Raw genomic sequence first — 21219 nt, 5'->3', positions numbered from 1 at the left:
TTCATGTAGCCACACATTTGTTCTTTGTGTTCTAGATAAAGACCCAGGAAATGCCAAAAGAGCATTTTGACAACACAGTTGAAGTGAAAATCGTTTGAAGGTTGGCAGATATTTGAGATTTACATTTTCCATCTTTGATTGTAACAAGTTTCAGGTTTCTAGTTTGAAAATGTTTTAAATTGTGAAATTAAAAAACTCCCTAAATTTTCCGAAGTGTAATTTGAAATGGTAATTTGGCGTCTAAAATTAAATTTCACAATACAATTTTAACATCTGAAGTAAAAACACCTTCTAAATTATAAATTCCCAAATACCATTCCATACTTAGAAATATATTTCAGATTGTATAATACAAAAAAAATTAAAAATGCCCTTCAAATAGAAGTTTTCAATTGGAATCCCACGGCCCCAAAGAAACCTTTTTGGATTAAAAAAATACCTAGATCATACATTTCTGAATAAACTATTTAAAATTACAAAATCCAAAGAGTATTTTGAACTTAAAACATTTTACTTATGGATTACAAGATCCACAACTAACCATATTCTACAATCTGAATTTTCCAAATCAAGAAATTCAAAGTATACGCACAACGGATAAAAACAAAACTAAACAAAATAAATTTTACACTTTCATCATCACAACTGCAACAACAATAACGGTGATGATAACAATTGAGGGTGACAATGTGATGGGAAGTGGAAGCGACAGTTGGTGAGAGACAAACAACGAGAAATTGTAGAAAAGATGAAATAGAATTAGGTTTTTGATTACTTAGGGTCATTTTTGTCTTCTACATACACCCCATAGTGTGTAGGAGAAAACCATGGCAGTGCAAAAAGCAATCCCCCATAAAGCTATTGCGTGCCCACAAAAAAATGCCAATTTCAAAAGCAGTAAAAACAAATTGCCACGCTCTAATCTATTGATAAAATGAAGGGGAGGAATATCCAGCAGGTATCGGCTACCAAAAAAGGTGTTACAGACTGCAGCTCAAGGTAGCTTCACCCTTTTGCACATCCACCGCACCGAAGGGGCTTTTATGACTTACTTTCTATAGCCCCCACCCCCTATATGCAAGTTAACTTTATGCGATGCAATGATTGCTTTCAGCTTCTTCCAACAGCAACTATACATCATAATGGTACAACTATTGTAATCAAGTTCTACATTCTTGAATCACTACAAAAGGATTCTCGGATGGAATTCAACATTAACCTGTCTTTTTCCTTGTTTACTACCGCCACCATTTGATGACCCACCGTTTTCTTCGCAGCTGTCTATGTTAAGCTTTGACACGGGCATTGTATCAAATCCATTGGCCTTGACAGATCCAGGACTGTCCTCCCTTGAGTTTGCAATTCTTGATTGCTCAGAATTTTTATTTGTCATGTCACCCATAGCAACTTCTTCTAACAATTCCATGCGTTTCAAAGATGGAACATCTCCTCTACAATACCTGTGCCACATATTTCTGTAAGTTGACTCTAGACCTAAGGTAAATTTTGCACCATCACAGAGAGGGGACTTAGACATGAGATCTCGTAGACTCATTCTCAAATTATGTAGTGAGGAAATGTCAGAAGCCAACTTCTTAGCCAATTCAACGTACTCATCTTCATTTCTGGCAATCAAATGCTCCATTCCTGGTTGAAATAAGTAAAATAATATTCAACAGTCTTGAAACTACGACCGAAAATAAAAAATAAAATGATGCTTTGAAAAGTTAAAGCTATAAAAATGGCGAAGAAATAACAAAGCTAAATTATAGTTTTGGTCTCCCTTTAATGTCTAATTTACAATTCTGGTTCTATTTGTTTCCATGATTTTAATACCTACATTTTGGAAAATCCACCATTTTGGTCCAATTCTCAATTTTGCATACAATTATTTCTTTTAATCTTAGATTTTAATTTTACATGATACCTTAAACAAAAATTTAGGTATGGGGTTGAATCAAACAACAATAAAGGAAATAAAAGGTGTGTGAAACTGAGAATTAACATAAAATAATGAATTTTCTAAAATAAGGGATCAAAAATTAAGGAGAACCAAAATTACAATCTAAGCATAAAAAAATCACGGGCTTAGAACAAAAAAACATCAGCAGGAACCAAGAGAAGCAAACCCAAGCCATATCAGGTAATAAAGGGAAACGTTGGAACTCCAAAGTTCACAAGATGGAAACACAAGCATATTGTTATTACACATTTCTTTTTATTGAAACATTCTCCCCTCTCTTTCAAACAATCCTTTGATCATTGTTGGTAGTCTAAGTACATGTGTTTATTATACCTTCCTCTATATTGAAACATTTATCCCTCTCCTTCAAACAATCCTTTGGTCATCATTGGTAGTCTCTACAACCCGTCCACCATCTCCAATCCGCAACCATTCTTAAAGATTTGTTGTTTCTTAGGCCTATAGTGTCACTCACTATCAAACTGCTCATTAATGTCCATGCTTAAAATGTATATGCCTCAACATGAAGGGAGTGTTTTTGAGATCTTACATGTGTGTGCAAACCTCACCTTAAAAGACCGTTTTATAAGGTTGAGTTAAGATTAAAATTCACTTCTTAAGACAACATCAACAAGCCTTTTGGCACCAGATCTCCCTTCAACTCACAAATTACACTTTGTCCCTCCCCCTTAAACATCTTGACAATGAGCATGGTGGTTGGGGCCATCCATGTGTGACAAGTCTCTTGGAATGCAAATAGTAAAGATCCCCTTTCATCACAAAAGCTGGTGAATCTACCATAGTCAAATAGCCAAACCTTAACTAAATGACAATTTGCATTCAATTTTCCCATAAGTGCTTCTTGGATGGAGTTGTAATTCTGACCTAAACTTCATATCAAATCTACATTTTCCAACAAATTGTCATCAAACATTCAATTTCAGATCTCTGTATTTCAATATCTAACATTGAAACCTTGAGATTCTTGAGATTTGATATTGGACTGTGCAAGGGCCACCATCTTGTTCACGTATGCAAACAAGATATTCTTCAAAAAAAAAAAAAATCTTGGTTCCAGAATGGAATTAATTTTTTGAAATGTGGATGTAAGTTGTGTCTTGGAAATCCCTTTCCCCCTTTTCTATAGGAGTAAGGAGCAATTTGCAAGCCAAGGGGAGATTTAGAAATGTGTCCTTGGATGGTCACCGAAGACGACGGTGAAAGAGGAAACAAACAAGATTGGAGGTTGCAAGGAGATTGAAAAAGGACAAGATTTCATAAAGAATGTCTATAATGAACGTTCAAAACTTCCATTAATTGATAGTCAAAATATTATCATGTAGGATGGAAAACCTATGATAGTGGTCTACCTTGGCCTCAGCCTACTTTTAATGTTCTATTTTGAGATTTACTTTTAAAACATGTCAACAAATGAATTAAGCTATACATGACCAAAAGAACTTTATCATCAGATTTTGCTTCATCTTTTAGACTTTAGTCTGCTAACTTTTATTTGTTAATCTATACATAGAGCCATGAACCTTAATCAATTTTTTGGCTATTGAATAACATTCATTTCTTAATCAGGAAGTATTTTTCATTTTAGTAAGAAAAGCCTTCTCTAAGTACTTTTAAGTTATTTTGTTGGCAGAAATGATCCACAATCCACTCAGGGCTTTAGGGAACCCAAAGAACTCTTTTGACTTGGTTCGTAGATTGAATCAATGATAGATAGAGAAAAAACAGATATTGTTCATCTATCTTTCCCTCAACTCTCTCTCAAGAGGAATAGGATGATAGAAAATCCCTTAGATGTCAATGTATCCTTTATCTTCATCCACAGTTGATCAAGTCATGCCACACGAGTCATTGCTCCATGTAGTACGACCAAAATTGCAAGAGATCATACCATTTAGAGGAGGTTTGTTATACGACTTAGTGAAGAGGAGGTTAGTGAAAAGGATGAATAAATTTTCAACAGTGAAAGTGATGAAGAGGAAAGGAAGTTGCTTGACATTGCTGCTGAAAACCACGATGTTTATATGTTTAGAACTTAGTCTTTACTAAATTGCTCTAGCAGTCTTGAACTTTCTAATTTGATTTCCTTTGCTGTTTCGGTCATCAAGTTTGACTATTTTTCTGTTTTGGACCTGGTGATACGTAGTTTTGCAGCTCTTGCTCTCTCAAACCTATTGGTTGGTCATGAAACTTAAACAGAATGTTTTAAATACGTAGTTTTCTTCATTTTTCAGCATACTACTTATAGATCCAAGTAGCAGTTGTCCCACCACTACTAACCAACCATAGAAGTTTTGGGGGCAGCCGCAACACTAACTGCTATTGACTACTATGGCTGAACACCTGAATTAGAATGGTGGTTATGGTACAAAACTCTAAAATTGTAGATGAATATGCATATATTGACAATAAACAAAAATTATGAAGATCTTACCAACGTTTCTGAGAAGACTAACACCAACATTGTGTGCGTGTACTGAACCAGCCATAGTGACACATGGAACTCCCATATATAAAGATTCACAAGTTGTTGTTGTTCCAGCATATGGAAATGTATCCAAACTACATGAAACAAGGCATAAGAGTTTATACAATGTATCACAAGATCAAACGAAGTGCAAGGACTCCTTCTATCGGAATAAGATATACATTTTTCATAGATATCCATTTTCCTAGAAATACAAAACAATCAACAACAACATAATAGAATCTTATGATTCACTGAGATTAAACCCACTGCATGTAGAAAACCTATGATATAAAAATCATATGCACAATCTTAAATGGCAATTTTCAAGGGAAAGACTAAACTTGAGAACAAAATAGGAAAATCTGAAAACTTCGGGAATCAATGGGTGGAAAGGTTTATGAGAACAAAATAGATTGAGCTATTTGGTTGTTGAAGACTAAAGATGCCATGCAATTGATGAGATAGCATGATGTAAAAGAATTTGAGTTGTTTCATTAAGGTGTGTATTCTCGCACTTCACTACCCCATTTTGTTGTGTGGTATATATGCCCATGAGGTTTGACTAAGAATACAACGGGAATCCATGAAGGTTTGAAAAGAATGGAAGAGATATTCATGAGCATTATCGCTATGGAAAATAAAAGATAGAAACACCAAGAATTGAAATATGAAAAACAACTCAACGATTTTTCATTTAGAACAACCAAGAACATTGACAATAATCGGTAATTAAGTGAACTAAACCAAAACGAGACAAAGCTTTGAGGATACTCCTAGGAAAAATACTACAACTATGTTTTCCTAATTAACATGACTTGCAGCAAAGAAGACAGTTTGGACATGGTACAAGGTGTTTAGGTTTGGCAAAGCAGGGAGGGTACATTTGAGCACGGATGGGAGAAGGATAATCCACCACCAAGCCAACATGAGCAAAAGATTCAATGTTGATAAAGGCAATGACACTCACATTGAATGCCAATCATCCTTCCCAAACTTTGGTCCTATTAGAAAACAAGGACTTCAATAAAAACAAAACAGGTAAGATGGTGAAGGGATAATAAATTTAACCGGGATCAAGGGGCATAAAGGAGATCCATCAATCAAAAGAGAAGTTGGAAGATGGACACTATCAACACCCCAAGATGGGGCTCGATATTAAATACAATGAGAAAGGGCAAATAACTAGAAATGGAAAAGGATAAGAAAACAGATCTACTAACATAAATAAGATCAATGACACCAAAGTCAAGGATCAAGGGTCCGAGCGAGGTGGAGTAAATGAAACCGGTAAACAAAGGAACTAGAGGTATGACTTCCTCATACCATTTGAGGAAGTCATCGAAGAGAGTTGAAAGTAACTATCACATGGAAGTGGCACTAGAATCAGGAGGAACAACAGGGGCAACTAAGCAACAAAGCATACTAACGAGAATGACCATGCAACACATAACACCAAACAATTGTGTGACTAAGATTGTAACAATGATCACACATGGGATAACCTTTGCCCGATTTGCGAGTGCAGTTGTGGTCATCACGCTGTGATTTTAACGCAGAGGAGACATCAAGGGACAAAAAAAGATAAGTCAGGGGACAACTTGCACAAGACATAGAAAGGACCAAGCAAAGTTCAATGTGGACACATTCATAGACCCCATAATCTGTGTATAGATTGACAAATATTTCCCTGAAACCTATACAAGGTGTTCAACTCAAAGAGGCAATATTTCATTGAAGTCTTGTAGATGACCATAAATTTTGCCTAACTACTCAGTCATCAAGGCATTTAGGACAATGATACGAGAGATTTTGGCAAACACCATGGAGATGTTAGTATCATTGGTGTATAACAATTAAGGTATGTTCCTAAACCCCAACACATCGATTAAGGAATGCTAAAAGCTTAGGCAGCAAGTTTGGACCACCAAGGATAATCTTTTTCATTAATAAAAGTGACCAAACAATAAGAACAGCTGAAACAGTGGCCAAACATGCTGCCACACATGACGAATTATGCCAAAGCGAGAGAGAAGATTAACAGCAGTGTGTCACTTGGGCAAAGCAACTTCGATTGGGGGTCACTAATCAAAAAGCTAACAATTACATCAATGAATGACAATGGTAGCAACAATAGTGGAAAACGGCCAGAAAAAGTGCACAATGAAGAGGCAATGCCAAAAATTGGAAAGAGATCATTTCTGGAGAAAAAAAACAGGCATGAATGGACATTGGGTCCACTAGGAGGCCAGGCCATGGGTTCAAATTAGGCTCCAGAGACCATATAGAGATAAAACATAAGGAGTCATATGATAGAATCCTTCTTTGTCTAGAACACAACAAAGAAACATTATGTGTGTATATATACATATATGTGTGTACGTGTGTGTATGTGCACGCGTATGTGTGCATAGAATTATTCAGCAATGGACCTAGGCCCGTGTAGTAAAATACATATCAACACATAACATATGCACAGCTAAGAAAATCTTAGTGTAAGCAAGATCATAAAAATACTCAAGGAATACAAAATAGAGATATTACCTGATGTCCATTAGAGAATAGGCATGCATATGATCATGGTTAAGCAGAATAAGGGGCAAAAGATCAACACGTAGCGGCTCTAAGCCTAACTGCTCTAGTGTTGAAAGGAATCTTTGCCGCACACTATCACAACAAAATGGTTTGCATTTTACCACAAGGCGCGAATTTGGAATTGCACACAATATCCTCGCCCAAACCTTCAATACCTTTGGTGTAATCTAAAGAAATAGAAGTACACACATCAGAGAACATATGACTTATTATCTTTAACAATTTGCCCTTAGTAAACAAAGAGCAAACACAACGTTTTTTTAACATAATTGATACCTTAGCAAGATTGTTGAAACTACCAAATGTGATGAAGCCATTGGAAAGTGCTGGAGTTGCAGAAACAGGGCCAGCCTCAGGGGAAGGGGTGTAACAAAGGAAACATTCTGGCAATCTAACCAACTCCTCGATGTGTCTATATTTAAAGAAAAGTACTCTAAGAAAATAACAAATAACAGGACTTGTATAAAAGTGTTATAGTATAGGTCAATGACAAGAAAGTACTGAAGTTCTTGAAGAGATCTACTTCTGCTTTGTTTCAGGAGGGTCTGCCAGAGAATCAGTGATTCTATAATCAATTGTAGGCAATCCTGTTGTATTGGGATAACCAATCCAAGTCACCTGCTTACAAAGCACACAAGTTAAACTTTTGCATGAGATCAAATAAATACAAAGCATAAAATGATAGCAAACGATATAATGAATGATACACACCACATCATATAACTTGATATCTAAAACATTAGTATTGCATACATACATTGAAATTGCTGTATGTTTTAGTCAAATAAAAAAACAAAGATGCATATACTTGGTATATATTCAAAATTAAGTTACTTGAATTGAGTGTGTACTGAAGCATGTACGCATGTAAAGACATCTTCAGGATTTCCTTGCAGCTCATCAAATATTAACAAATTTAAGTAATGCAAATTGACTGGTTGTGGAAAGAGTTGTTCAAGCTTCAAGAGACATCACTCAAAATGGGCACTGCTTACCACAAACAAATTAATGGTCAAACAAAAGTTGTCAATTACTATTTGGAGACCTTTTCACGCTGTTACATGGAAGACCAACCACAGCAGTGGGTGGATTGGCTTTCATGGTCTGAATATTGGTATAACACCAATTGTCATGCTTCCAAAAGGAAAACACCTTTTGATGTTGTCTATGCAAGAAAACCTCTTCCGATATGAATTAATAAGACTGGAAGCTGTGAAAAGGGAGTTGACAGACAGAGATGAAGCTCTCTAGAGGAGGTTGCTCTTGGCAGTAGGAATCATCATCCTGCTGTATTTTCTATTTCATTTTCAGGAATAATATATATATATATATATATATATATATATATATATATATATATATATATATATATATATATATATATTCTCATTATCCCTGTTAATCTTCAACATTTTCGGTCTCTAATATAAACACGGCTCTTAACCATTCAATTTGAAAAAATTAAAATCTTATTAATTCACAACATTTGAGAAATGACAAGTTTATAGTTAATAATAATCAAGCTGCAATATCCAAAAACATCCAACTAAACAAAGGTTAAAAGGAAAAATAGATAAAAGAATATAGGAACCAAGGATAAGAAGTTACAAACTGAAAAACAAAGAAATCGAGTTATGTAAAAATATGATTAAGTCTAAACACACCTGAACCGGTGCAGGCCGACATGCCATCATTCCCAATTTATTGTTTGCAGTATGACCTGTAAGTTCTACCAAAATATCAACTTGATCTTCTCTAACAATGTCGGCAACCTTCTTTTCATCAATTCCATAAATATCTTTCCAGATACCACCCTTCTTTGTAACTTTCTCTCTAAATCTAATGGTTTTTGCATCTGCCTACAACATGCAAATCAATTCCAAATTATATGAAAGTCAAGAAATGTGAAGGAATCAAACATGTATGCTATTACAAATTCAATAGACTGCAAAGTATGTTAATGTAACCAAAGTCAGAATGTTAACCCCGCAGCCATCTTGAAAATTGGTTGTTTGGTAAATTGTAACAGCTGATTCCATGACATCCTATTCTCGATTCTCCCAAAAAGAACTGCTAGGTCATACTTACGTTTGGCTTAAAGATAAAAATAAGAGGTCAAAAATAAGTAAAAGTTGTTTATTAACTTTCACTGGTTAGATAGTTTACCTCCTGTCTTGGGGTCTTGATATTTTTAGAAATAGATATGGCCTTCCTAAGTTTAGGTTTGGCTAGGCATTGGGTGTTACTCGTTGAGGTAGCTTGGTTTAGTCTTCAAGTGAGTTTGCTTTTGACATGGGTTTTGGTGTGCTCCACCCATGTCTTTTGTATTCCCTTTGTCGGTTTTCTTATGATTCTCTCATGTAATGGCATATGATAGAGCTTTGGGGTGTCAACCTAATTGGGATTGTAAAGTCTCATGGTAATGCCTACCATGCATTTTATGAAAAAATAAATAAATAAAACATAACTATCAAGGTCAATAACTTATACAGCAACAACTTGATGCTTACGCTTTTGTTCCATATAAGCCCCAACACAAACAAAAAGAATTAATAGCAAGGGAGGGACGGACGGAGTAGGGACTGGGACAAATGAAAAAATTGTCAAAACAGTGAATTTGGGAAATGCGTACAATTAAAAAGAGACTTGATTGATGGAAACTTGAAGGGGGAGGCAGAAGTCTATTAGGTCAGGTAGAGTTCAAGCTTTAAAAGTTTGAAGAAACTGAACAAACAAGGTAAAGTGAAAAAAACAAAAACAACGCTAAAATTGACTTGCTACAAGAATCAAATAGGGATTGTAAATAAATGTTATGCTTAAGCTTTGACTTAAGACTGAACATATGATTAAAGAGATTAAAAGATTAATTATCTCTCAGCTGATCTTCGTTATGTATGAAAGAAAAATTACACCGGGAACACCAAAAGGTACTAAAAAAATATATCTAGGTAATTAATGCTAATAAGTAGACATATCCTAGGAAAAACATATAACAGTTTCCCAATACAACTACAATTACCTATATTTAATAACTTTTCTAAAACTTCCTCTCAGACTTAAGCATACAAATTGTACGTGTCATGATTGGTACAAATAAATTCAATGTGAGGTCCCTTCAAAGATTTTGTTAACACATTTTTATGCTTAGCCCTTTCATTGAACAATGGATTGAAAGCAATGTGGAGAGTAGCTTGGTGATCACAATATATCTTTGTTTGTTGGATCTCACAAAAAATTTACTTCTAGAAGAAATTGTTTCACTCATACAAGTTCACGAGTGAGACACGTCATTGCCCTATATTCAGCTTCAGCACTACATTAGGCAACCACATTTTCTATCTTGTTTTTACAAGAAATAATCTTTCCTCCAATAAGAACACAATACCTTATAGTAGAGTGTCTATCCATAGGAGATCATGTCCAATCAATATCACAATACCCAAAAATCTGGGTATTCCCTTTATCATCATACAATAGAACATAACCACAATGGAAGGCTTTACTGTGAAATATCCTAAATCAAGTTTCAAGGTTCCATTTTATATTTCAATTTGTAACCAGCCAATATCTCAGACACTTGTTGCTCAACAAACCTTTGCTCAGTAAAAATTATGGATATTTTAGAACTGTATATAACCTAACAAATTAATTATGATTGAAAAAAGAAACCAGAATGGGGAATGAAACCTAAGACCAATTTTCTTTTCTATTGATTATATTTTATATACAATATAAATATATATTGATCCATCATAGTTTTCCTATTGGAAAGCAGGACCAATAACTAACTGAACCTGATAGGATATGGAGGGTTTATGAGAGAAAAAGAAGAGTTATGAGAGGGGAGAGAAGAGTTAATGAATCCTAACTGTAATAACAGTTAGAGAGGCGGGAAAAGAGCTCATATAAAGAGCTGTTGTTTTGTTGTACAGGGTAGTTTTGGGATTCTTTGTAAAGACAGGACTCTTTTATCATGTGGAGGGGGAATTGGGCTCCCTTGGAGGTGTTTGGGTTGTACAGTTGGAAGAAATATCAATACAGATTCATTCTTTGGTGCTTTCGTGTTGTTCTTCGGGTGTGTGAGTGGTGTTTTAGTTAGGTTTTATATTCAGAAACCTAACAGAACCACCCAAGAAAAAAATCCTTCCAATGGGTCATATTGTTTTCCTTCTAAAAGAAGGTATTTCGATCTCCTAGACCATAGACTGAGAATATTTCACCAACTAATCATTTTAATGGAGAACAAAAAATTGTTGGTTAAGGAGAGGAAAAAGCAACCCCTTCCGATATTAGTTTTACATTTCCAATATTAAAGGAGGTGAAACATTGACAAATATGCATCTCTGTAAGCCAACCAACTATGAATTTTATCCATGCTTGAATTTCAAGAGAACATGAGAATATATGTCATGTCAAAAGCTTTGAAAATGCATTAATATAGTTTATATTGCAAGTCGTGTGTGGGTTCACAATTAATACCTTGACAACTGCAGAATAAACAATCACTTTGAAATTGGAGTAGTCATGATATACAAGAGGTGCTTCAATGAAATACGATACAGAATGGGTAAAATAATCAGGCGAAACATAGCCTATCACAAGGGGCCGATCAGGATCTTTTGAGTTACCCCATGATGTGTGACGTGGATATAGTCTCATGAATCGCCTACCCCAGTTCCTGCATGTAAACATTTGATTCATTATAGTTTACAAGTTACATATTCAATTTTTGCACAAAAAGTATATTGCTAAACAAGAACTGTAAATTATCCTTCATTAAAAATAACATAGAGGAATTAGATAACATATGAAGAATTATGTCCAAATTCAAAATAAAGTAACATAATATTAAACATTTCCTAAGGGTTTATGTTCAACATAAAATGGAAAAATTACTATTTTGAAGTCACACGTATTATCCCATCTTGCTACTCTTTAGGTACCAAACTAAAACATTACTTCAATGCAAATAGATATTTGAGAAACCACGGAAAACAGTTTATATCACAATGACCAAGGTAAGTGATCACAATGCGTGTGTCAAACAATGCATTCAACTTAAGAAAGGACAAAACAACATTTCCCTAAAAAATTGCGAAGAAAGAAATTTTTAGCTTAGAAGTTGAGAACTACCAAATTTTTGGTCTTTAAAAACTACCAAGGTTTAAATTTATAATACTGTGTTTCTTTCCTAACAGAACCTATCCAGAAAAGCATGTTACTTGTTTACTCTTTCATGCTTCAAACACATATGTCAAACAATGCATTCAACTTTAGAAAGGATAAAAAACATTTCCCTTAAAAATTTCTGAACAAAGTATTTCTGAGCTTCGAAGTAGATAACCATCAAACTTTTGGTCTTCAGAAAACTTAACAAAGCTTTGAATTTACAATTTTGTGTTTCTTTCCTAACTAACACAACCAATCTAGAAAAGCAGGTTACTTGTTTATTCTTTCATGCTTCAAACATAGATACAAGTACGGGACCACTGCAAATAAAATGGTTAAAACCATGCAGAGAGCAGACAATAACATGTATTTTTTCACAACACCCAAGGAAATTACATGTCATTAAAAATTTATCTGAAATCAATGGAGTTGACTAAATACGACCAATCATAAAAACTCAAGTATAAAGAAGTTCATTAGGGAAAGCTGTAACCTGTGAACCTCAAAAAGTGTGTCATCAATTCCTTCATCTATGTAATTCATTGCAAGTAAGCGATTCTGCATAATATGGTACATTAAAATGAGACATTGTATACAGGGGATAAAAGCTCCAAAGATCAAGAGATAACTTAAGCAAATGACAAAATACATTCATCCCCCCATGGTATCAGAACCTGATTTGAATGTGTAAACAAATACTAGTCATTTCTTTTTCTTGCAACTAATTAGAGAACAAATTCACTTTCCAATTCCGTTTCTTTCCTTTTCCATCCTCTCACTAGCCATCACACCATCCAAACAAACCATAATATATTTGCTGCTGGACCAAAATTTAGCAACATTACACATTTATTACAGAAAGTTGTTAACCTTTTAAACAGCAATTTTAGTCAATCACTGTATACCCAGTGTTCATGGTCACTATAATATGCATCCAAAATAGGGACCGCCACAATATATCTAGTTTAAGTTGAATCCCAGTTCATATATAAACCTACTCCTAACAGAAGATGTGGTGTTATGCATTTAATGCGTGATTGCACATGTCTAAACAATTTACAGAACAAAAAGTACGAAATAATCACCCATTATGCACCACACCTGACCAGCATTCCGAGAATCAGGGTCAATCTTAAGACATTGCTCGTAAGCATTAATTGCTCCAGTTATATCGCCAGCATCCCTGTAAAGAACTCCTGCACAAAAATAGAGAATATAAGCATATGACGAAAAGATGTACTCAGATTTTTTCACTGCCATATCCCTTCCGCAAAATCTGATTTTGTAATCAAATAACAACTAAAACCAATTAAAGCTTTTTGGGCAGAGTGGAATGGGGACTTGCAGAAACATCCATAAATCAATGCAAAGAATAACAGACAGTTACATTAAATCACTCAAAACTACTGTATAAAACATTATATTGCTCCAAATAATGTTTCAAAGCAATTTTATTTATCTTACCCTTGCTACAGCAACACTAATATCATTTCAATATAGGAATTCTTTTGTTTTACATTATTCAAGGTATGATTTATAACCAGCTACTTGGTTAGTCTCTAGGAACAATATCAATTGAACAACTACTTAACTACAACAGAAAAGACCCAACCAATGAGAAAACAAGCATAATTACATAGTATTCAAGCATTATTTGCCATAATCTTTTCCGACCATGATAAAAGTCTAAAATGGAACTCAATCATAATTAAAACTTCTGGGAGAAGCACACCACTCGAAAAGTTAGTTGAGCAAGAGCCCTTATAAACCACGCATCTAAATCCCATTCCATGCAATAGATCCTAACACCACACAACTATCCATAGCTCCCATGCCCATGCAGGTAGGTGTGCACTATCCTTTTGACTAGTCTGAGGTGAACAAACAATAATATCAGTATCCACCACCCGCACCTCTCATTTATAGCTGGGAGATATGAAGAAAAAATTTAATATAATGGATAAAAACATCAGTGATACATGGCCATTGAACTGACTAGTAGCAACCAGCAAACGTAGAGAAATATGAATCAAATAATACAACCTTGACTAAGACAATCACTACTAAATGGAGTGAAACACTAACCAAACAAATAATTACAAAAAAGATAATAAGACCTAGGTTATTGTATGCTTCTGCATATGTTGGATTTGCAATGATAGCTTTCTCAATCATACTTGCAGCAGCATCCACTTTACCCTGGAGAAAAAAGGAAAGATTATTACTTACTGTAGATATTCAACAACTCACAAAATTCAGTGATTGTGCAAAACTTAACCTGGACAGTGTATACAACACCAAGATTATTCAACGACTGTGAAAAATTAGGTTTGATTGACAAAGCAAGCTGCATAACAACAATAATAAATTATTAAAATTTATGCAATCCAGCAATGCTTAAACAAAATGAGAAGGTCATCACCGCTACCTGGTAGCACTCTACTGCTTTATCAAGGTTTTCACGATCTTTATATATAACACCGAGATTGTTACATGCTTCCGCGCAATGTGGATTGAAGTGAAAGGCAAGTTCGTAGAATACAATGGCCTAAATTGTAGATTGAATTTCCAACAATATAATTAGTATAGACTAATATGCACATCTGTCATATCATAATAAAACATGTGCAGAAGTATGATAAAATATAGGCATGCCTGTACTCAACGTACCATATCAAACTTAAGCATCTCACCATAAGCAACCCCAAGATTATACATGGCATCAGCATAATGCCAGTTGTAATACAAAGCTTTCTTATACAAAGCCACGCCTTGGTTGATGTCCCCCTCCAATTTAACCTATAAACCAAAATAATAATCTTAGTAAGACAGAAATGATTCAAAGATGTATCTCGTCAAGGATGGGAAACAAGGAGAACAACAGAATGGAGCTTCAATTATGTGACCACCGTAGGGGACTAGAAGGGTCAAATATATGCAGCCTCCCACCTCAAAACAAAACAAAAAAGCAAGTGAAGAGGCTCTTTAAGTAACCAAGTCAGAAGGCGGTAACTTACTGCTATACCAAGGAAATATAGGACGTAGGAACATTAAATAGAAAGCGGTAATTACGGGTCTGAAGCCATAAATTTGGATTTTACCAAAATTGTTTCTCAATTTTCAGCAAACATAACAATTACTTGTATTTCCTCGAGGCCCCTTTAAAATTAAGATGAAATACGTTAAAAGGCTAGTCATTAAGCAACAAACCCAACGTTTCCATTTCAATCCTACCAAACACAGAACTTTACATTGCATCAGAATCATTTTTTTTATATGACAATCTTCATTATAAATTTACCACTATTGCATTAAGATATCAGCAATAAAATGCCTCTATACAAGTTGTATTTTAGTTGAAAATAAAGAGGATCTAAAAAATAACTATTGCATAATTATCATTACGTAGAATTTCAGATGTGTCACCTTCGTTCCTAAATCTGTCAAAGCTATAGCCATATTATTCTTTGCAATCTCAAAGTTAGGTGATACAGTTAAACACCTGCCACAAAACATCACCTGATTATAAGACCCAACAGTAAAAGTCAAGTCAATAAAATAACAAATAAAATTTAAATTATTACAGGTTCTTGGCTCAGAAAATAACACCCAGCTCGAGATATATAGAGTACCTATCATAACAAGAAATAGCTGAATCCAAGTCACCACGATTTTTATAAATCACACCCATATTGCAATATGCTTCAGCATAAACTGGCCTCTCTGCTGCAGCTTTTTCATAGAAAGTGAGGGCCATGTCATATTGCATCATTTCTGAATAGACCACACCAAGATTGTAGTATGCAGGCTGAAAAAGCCATGTAGTATAAAAATATATATCATGCAAACTAAAATATATACAAAATTGGTAGCTTTAAAGATAAAAGCAAAGTATTCAGAGTACGAGAAAATTACAGCATAATGTGGATCTACTTTGAGGGCTTCAAAATATTTTTTAATTCCTTCCTGAGTGTTTCCAGCAAGCTTTGTGTTGGTACCAATATCTGTTAACACAATGGCAAGGCATTCAGCTGCTGCTCTGTATGAAGGATCCACTCGTAAAGCCTTCTGATACGACTGTTCAAAGTAAATAACTTAATTAACAGAAATAAATTCCACATAAATTTCAACTTGTACAAATACTAGCATGGTAAAGATCAATTTGTATATTGTGAAGCTTTGACTTTGAATCATGAGATACATGGATGAATAACTGTAGTTCAGTGTCGTTAATGAGAATCACATGATTCAGCAATTCATTAGTTTTTTTATCCTTCATCAATTCTAATTCTCATTAAAATAATTAAAAGCCAGATGAGTACATGATTGCAGTGCAATTGAGAATATCAACAAAATTGGGGTAAAAATAGGCAAGTTACTCAACCTTGAATTCCCAACAAACAAACTATTAAATGAAGAGGAACTAGAAGAGTGCCATTATACACACCCTATTTGATATTACTCTTTTTTACCACTCACTCCTTATTCACTTATTCCACGCACTATATTGAGTAATTTGAAATTAGTACATTGAACAATACATTATCATGCATATATGATATAGTTCAAACTATTTTTCATTATGTCATTTGAAATTACAGTTTGATATTGTTAACATTTCAAAAAATAATCATTTGCAATTTAAGTAGAACAGCCCAGCCCAGTAGCATACAATAATTTCAGTTATATTATAGCATAAACTGCCATAAATATCCTAGTTCATAGAACACAAGACTTTCTTCCCACTAATATGTATGTATATCTTAAAAGATTGATGTTAAAACTAACTCAATCTCATAAAATCAACTCATAAGACACGAGGTTTGCACTCATTTATATATTATAATTCAGTCAAATTTCTAATAAATGTAGAATCTCCAATATACCCCTTTACACCCAAAACTAGACATCTCCACCCATGAGAATAGATATTTAGGGATAGTCCAATAATAACTTGATAGCAAGTGTCATGATAAGTTCTAACAAACCTCACTAGGATATGTTTTAGTACCATTTTAGAAAATGAACTTTAAGTCTAACCCAAACTTCAAAAACTGACTTATAAAATGAGAGTTGAACCCAGTTATATGCTATAATTTGATTATAGATCTAGTCCACGGGGCATCTCCATCAATATGTATAACACTTACGTTCAGTAGAACTTCATTCAGTATAACACACTTTTGTGTGGCATCTAAGACTTTAAGAACTTCATAACAAGTACATATCCAGAACACAATAAGACTGGTCATAGCATAAACAAAGCTACATTATAAGCCATAGTGAATCTATTACAACAAAAAACCCTGCATATGAACAGAGATGGCGTGAAATCAACAAATAAACCTTTTACAACCTCGAATTCCGACTAGTAAAAATACAACCTCTGAAAAGAATAGGAAAATTTTGCTGTGATAAAAGACATCATCCACCTTGCTAACAGTTTATCATTCTCAAGAAACAATACAACAGAAAAGAAAAAGGCGAAGCAACAATTTCAACAACCGAAGTTATTAAACAGAGGTAGGCATACCTCTGCAGCCTCCACCAGGCGACCATCGTCCTTATACAAAATGCCGCAATGTGTGAGAGCACGAGCATTTTGAGGATCCAGCTTGATAGCCTCAAAAAAACTCTCAAACGCAAGCCTTCCCTTATTCTGCATCTGAAGGCATATCCCTTTCCCAATGAGCGCCTCCACATTTGCACCATCGCTCTCCAAGACACGCTCGTAGATAGCAAGAGCGTCAGCAAACTTGTTCCTCGAACGCAAGACGTTCGCATAAGAAACGCTGTCGTTCCCTTCACTACCAGCAGAACCACTACACTCCAAAAACCCGTTGTTACCATTTCCCGCTAATTCTCGTTCACTCCCGCTCCCGTCGCTATTCTCCGCCCCTGCCATCTGCAGAAACAAAACAAGTAACGGAATTCGAAATTGCAGCGACTGCGTCAACAAATTGCACAATCACCATTGTGAGTCTATAGAAAAATAGTCAGAATTCATCAACACAAAATCGATCGCAGCTGAAGGTGAAAGGACGAACCCTAGCGAAGAAAGAAGCGGCGGAACTGTCCGGAGGTGGCAACGGAGGGAGCCAAAACCGAGATGATTGAAGAAGCGAAGGTTTCGAGGAAGCGATTAGGGTTTTGCGAGTTCGTGTGAGGGAGCAGACTGAATAGAAACAGCGTAGTAGGGAGTGTTATTTATTCAAAAGAGTAAAACTAAGAGTAAAGCGTGAGATGAGGTTCTTCATCACGCTTTAGTGTAATGAAAAACTTAATCAGTTGGAGAGAGAGGTAGTCAAAGTCGGCAACTCAGTATACAAAGTAACTCTCTGTGCCTCTAACAAGCCAAGTTGGGAGCTCTTTCTATAAATATACTTTCAACCTTTTTACCTCACGTAATGTTTTATAAAAGGAAAACATAGTCATTAATCCGTTATCAAAAGGATTGTACAAAACATTGTATAAGTATACAAGAGGCGGTATACACGTCTTTGAAATTTTTTTATTCAGTAGTTTTATACAAGCACTTCGGTAGGGTTGATCAAATTTTTTTAAGGTTGATCCTTCAACCGTTTTCGTTCCAAGTCTTATTAGTTCGGTATGAATATTAGAATAATAAATATATAATTAATGTATTTATAATTTTTATAATGAATTTTTTATTATTTATAGTTTAACTTAAACCAAATTTCATTTATTTATTCTCGAAGTTTAATTAGAATAGCTTTTTATTCGTTTTACTTTGATCATTTAATTTTTTTTAAAAATAATTATCACAACCATCAGTTAATAATGGGAAAAAATTATATTTGATTGACGGAAGAATTGATCATCCAACCAATTCATTAACTGAACAAAACTTAACAGGATTGTCATGTTAAGTATAGAGTTTGTATTAGTTGTTCAGCATATCAAACATGATGTTTGTTTAAGAAAATTGCACAAAAATTACTTTGTATATATTGTTTAATCAGGAAAATTAAAACAAAAGTAATTAGAAAAAAGAGAAAATAAAGAGAATGTGTTACACTTGAATAAGAGAGAAATGAGGAAAGATAAAGATGATACAATAGTTTCTCATTTTACTAAATTAGTAATACACCCTACTAGAATGGTCTATGTGTTTAATAAACTTTAGTACCTAAATGTCACTGAAAAAATATATTTCTTACAGTGTTTTGACTTTATTTTTTCGAATTTTTTGAAATTATATTTATTTTTAAGTTTTTATGTAACAAGTGATAAAAATTTAATTTAGAAAATTAGTAAACTTTAAGTGTATGTAATATATTGTATATATGCATTACTATTGAATAAAGACACTAAATGATGCTTATAAAGTCTATTTCCCTTCATAACTCATTAAACATTCAATTTAATGAATCATAACATGAAAAAACCATTGAAATAAAACTTAACACAATTTTTTTTCTTTCTCTCTGTCCATGCAGGTACAAGTCTCGTGAGGATGTTTTTAGTTAAATATCTACAATTGAAGAATTTAAAGAAATTATGATGTATAAAACTTTTGACTAATTCAAATCCTATAATCTTGGTGAAAATTCTAGTAATATCGAATCATGCTATTGCCCTAAATGAAAGTGAACAACACTAATTGGTTACCAGAAAATGCCAGCCCAGTTTGGAGGAAGAGAAAATAAATTAACAAACTTCTTACATATAATCTGTCTTTCTTAGGCCATCTTAGAATCTGTCCACTTAATTTGTTAAAGTTGAGGTCTTTGAAAAAATTTTGCAACCAGAATAAGCTGAAGGAAATTAGCTTAGAAAACATTCTATAGTGTCATAAACTCGAGGAGAATTGAAGTCGTGTTTTTTGAAGCATTGGTATAAAATAAAAATTTAAAATACCATTGAAATATATGAAAGTAATACAAGAACATTGTTATAATTAGTGCTCTCAAAATGTGTTGTAACCCGCGAGACAATCCGGCTCACCACGGGTTTGAGTCAGGTCGGGTTTGAAAAAAATGTAATTTTTTTATGCAGGCGTATTCAACCCGACTCACTTAGAACCCGGCTCACCGGGTTGAACCCGTGGTGAGTCGGCTCACAAACCCACCTAATTTAATTTAATTATTTATTATTTTATATTTCAATATTATTAGTTATCATTTTTGTATTATATTATAGATAGTGATAAAAAAGATGTTTCAAAAGAGAAAAATGTTATAGATTTATCTATTTAAGACTCTAATATTATATGGACAAGTGAGACAAAAATTAACAATATTAAAAACTTATTTGTTCGCCTTTTGTACATGTTTTCGAATTACGCTTGGATTGTATGATATATTTTTTTGTTTTTTAATTGTTTTCAGAGTTTAACATCGGTTTAGAGTGACATTTATTTAGATTTGAATTAAAAAATAATAATATTTTTATTTTAAAAAAAGTTCATAATTAAATGAGACAGTGAGCCAACCCGTTTAATCCACCAACCCGTTTAATTCGAGTCAGGTTCGAATTTTTTTAACTCGCTAATAAATAAGCCGGGTTAGGTTGACTCACTAAATGACTAATCCGTAGTGGGCCGGATCAGATCGAACCGGATTATCCATTTTGACATCTTTGATTATAATTAGTTGCACTTAAACATATTGGGAGAGTAAACAGAAGTTACAAGTTTGTAAATTAGACATAGTCCCAAGATCTTCAGGTTCGGTTAATATTGTTTTTCTTTGAAGTAAGAGAGTCAAACAGAAATTACCTTTTCCTTTTGTAATTGAAACCTATTTTTCACAATTAATCGCCATGATCGTTTGACAGTGGATATCATCATTATGTTTGCTTTGAATCTTTTATCATATCTTTATTAGAGGAAACAAATTAAGTCATATCCCTATCAGAAATTGTAAGGGTCTGATAAATTATTAGGCCATTGGGCCTTACATGGGGGCAAATAGGTCCATCACTCTAAGGCTAACCAAACTTTAGAAAGGGTTCCTCAGATTTCTAACTTTCCTGAGCTCTTTTC

At 34.1% G+C, this 21219-nt stretch overlaps 1 protein-coding gene across 3 annotated transcripts; it reads right to left on the bottom strand.

The window, feature by feature from the left end:
- Window positions 1–737: 737 nt before the first annotated feature.
- On the bottom strand, window positions 738–18556 carry LOC108329027 (probable UDP-N-acetylglucosamine--peptide N-acetylglucosaminyltransferase SPINDLY). 3 transcript variants are annotated; one of them, XM_052872421.1, is made up of 18 exons: window positions 18260–18556; window positions 17746–18159; window positions 16128–16289; window positions 15845–16020; window positions 15618–15714; window positions 14883–15011; window positions 14641–14760; window positions 14491–14559; window positions 14330–14411; window positions 13314–13408; window positions 12706–12770; window positions 11523–11721; window positions 8708–8902; window positions 7567–7661; window positions 7320–7455; window positions 6993–7210; window positions 4416–4543; window positions 738–1647 (listed from the first exon to the last, which is right to left on the bottom strand). In XM_052872421.1, exons 2-18 carry the CDS (start codon window positions 18115–18117, stop codon window positions 1184–1186), a joined length of 2802 nt encoding a protein of 933 aa, XP_052728381.1. In that variant the 5' UTR covers window positions 18118–18159; window positions 18260–18556; the 3' UTR covers window positions 738–1183. The 3 variants fall into 3 exon arrangements, with proteins under 3 accessions (XP_052728381.1, XP_052728380.1, XP_017418493.1); XM_052872420.1 differs by having other exon boundaries at window positions 17746–18117; XM_017563004.2 differs by having other exon boundaries at window positions 15639–15714; window positions 17746–18117; window positions 18260–18555.
- Window positions 18557–21219: the final 2663 nt, after the last annotated feature.

Source organism: Vigna angularis, chromosome 2 (genome assembly GCF_016808095.1).
Source record: "Vigna angularis cultivar LongXiaoDou No.4 chromosome 2, ASM1680809v1, whole genome shotgun sequence".
NCBI classification, from domain to species: Eukaryota; Viridiplantae; Streptophyta; class Magnoliopsida; order Fabales; family Fabaceae; genus Vigna; species Vigna angularis.
Note: the sequence above shows the minus strand (reverse complement) of the source record. Positions and strands in the feature narration are given on the sequence as shown.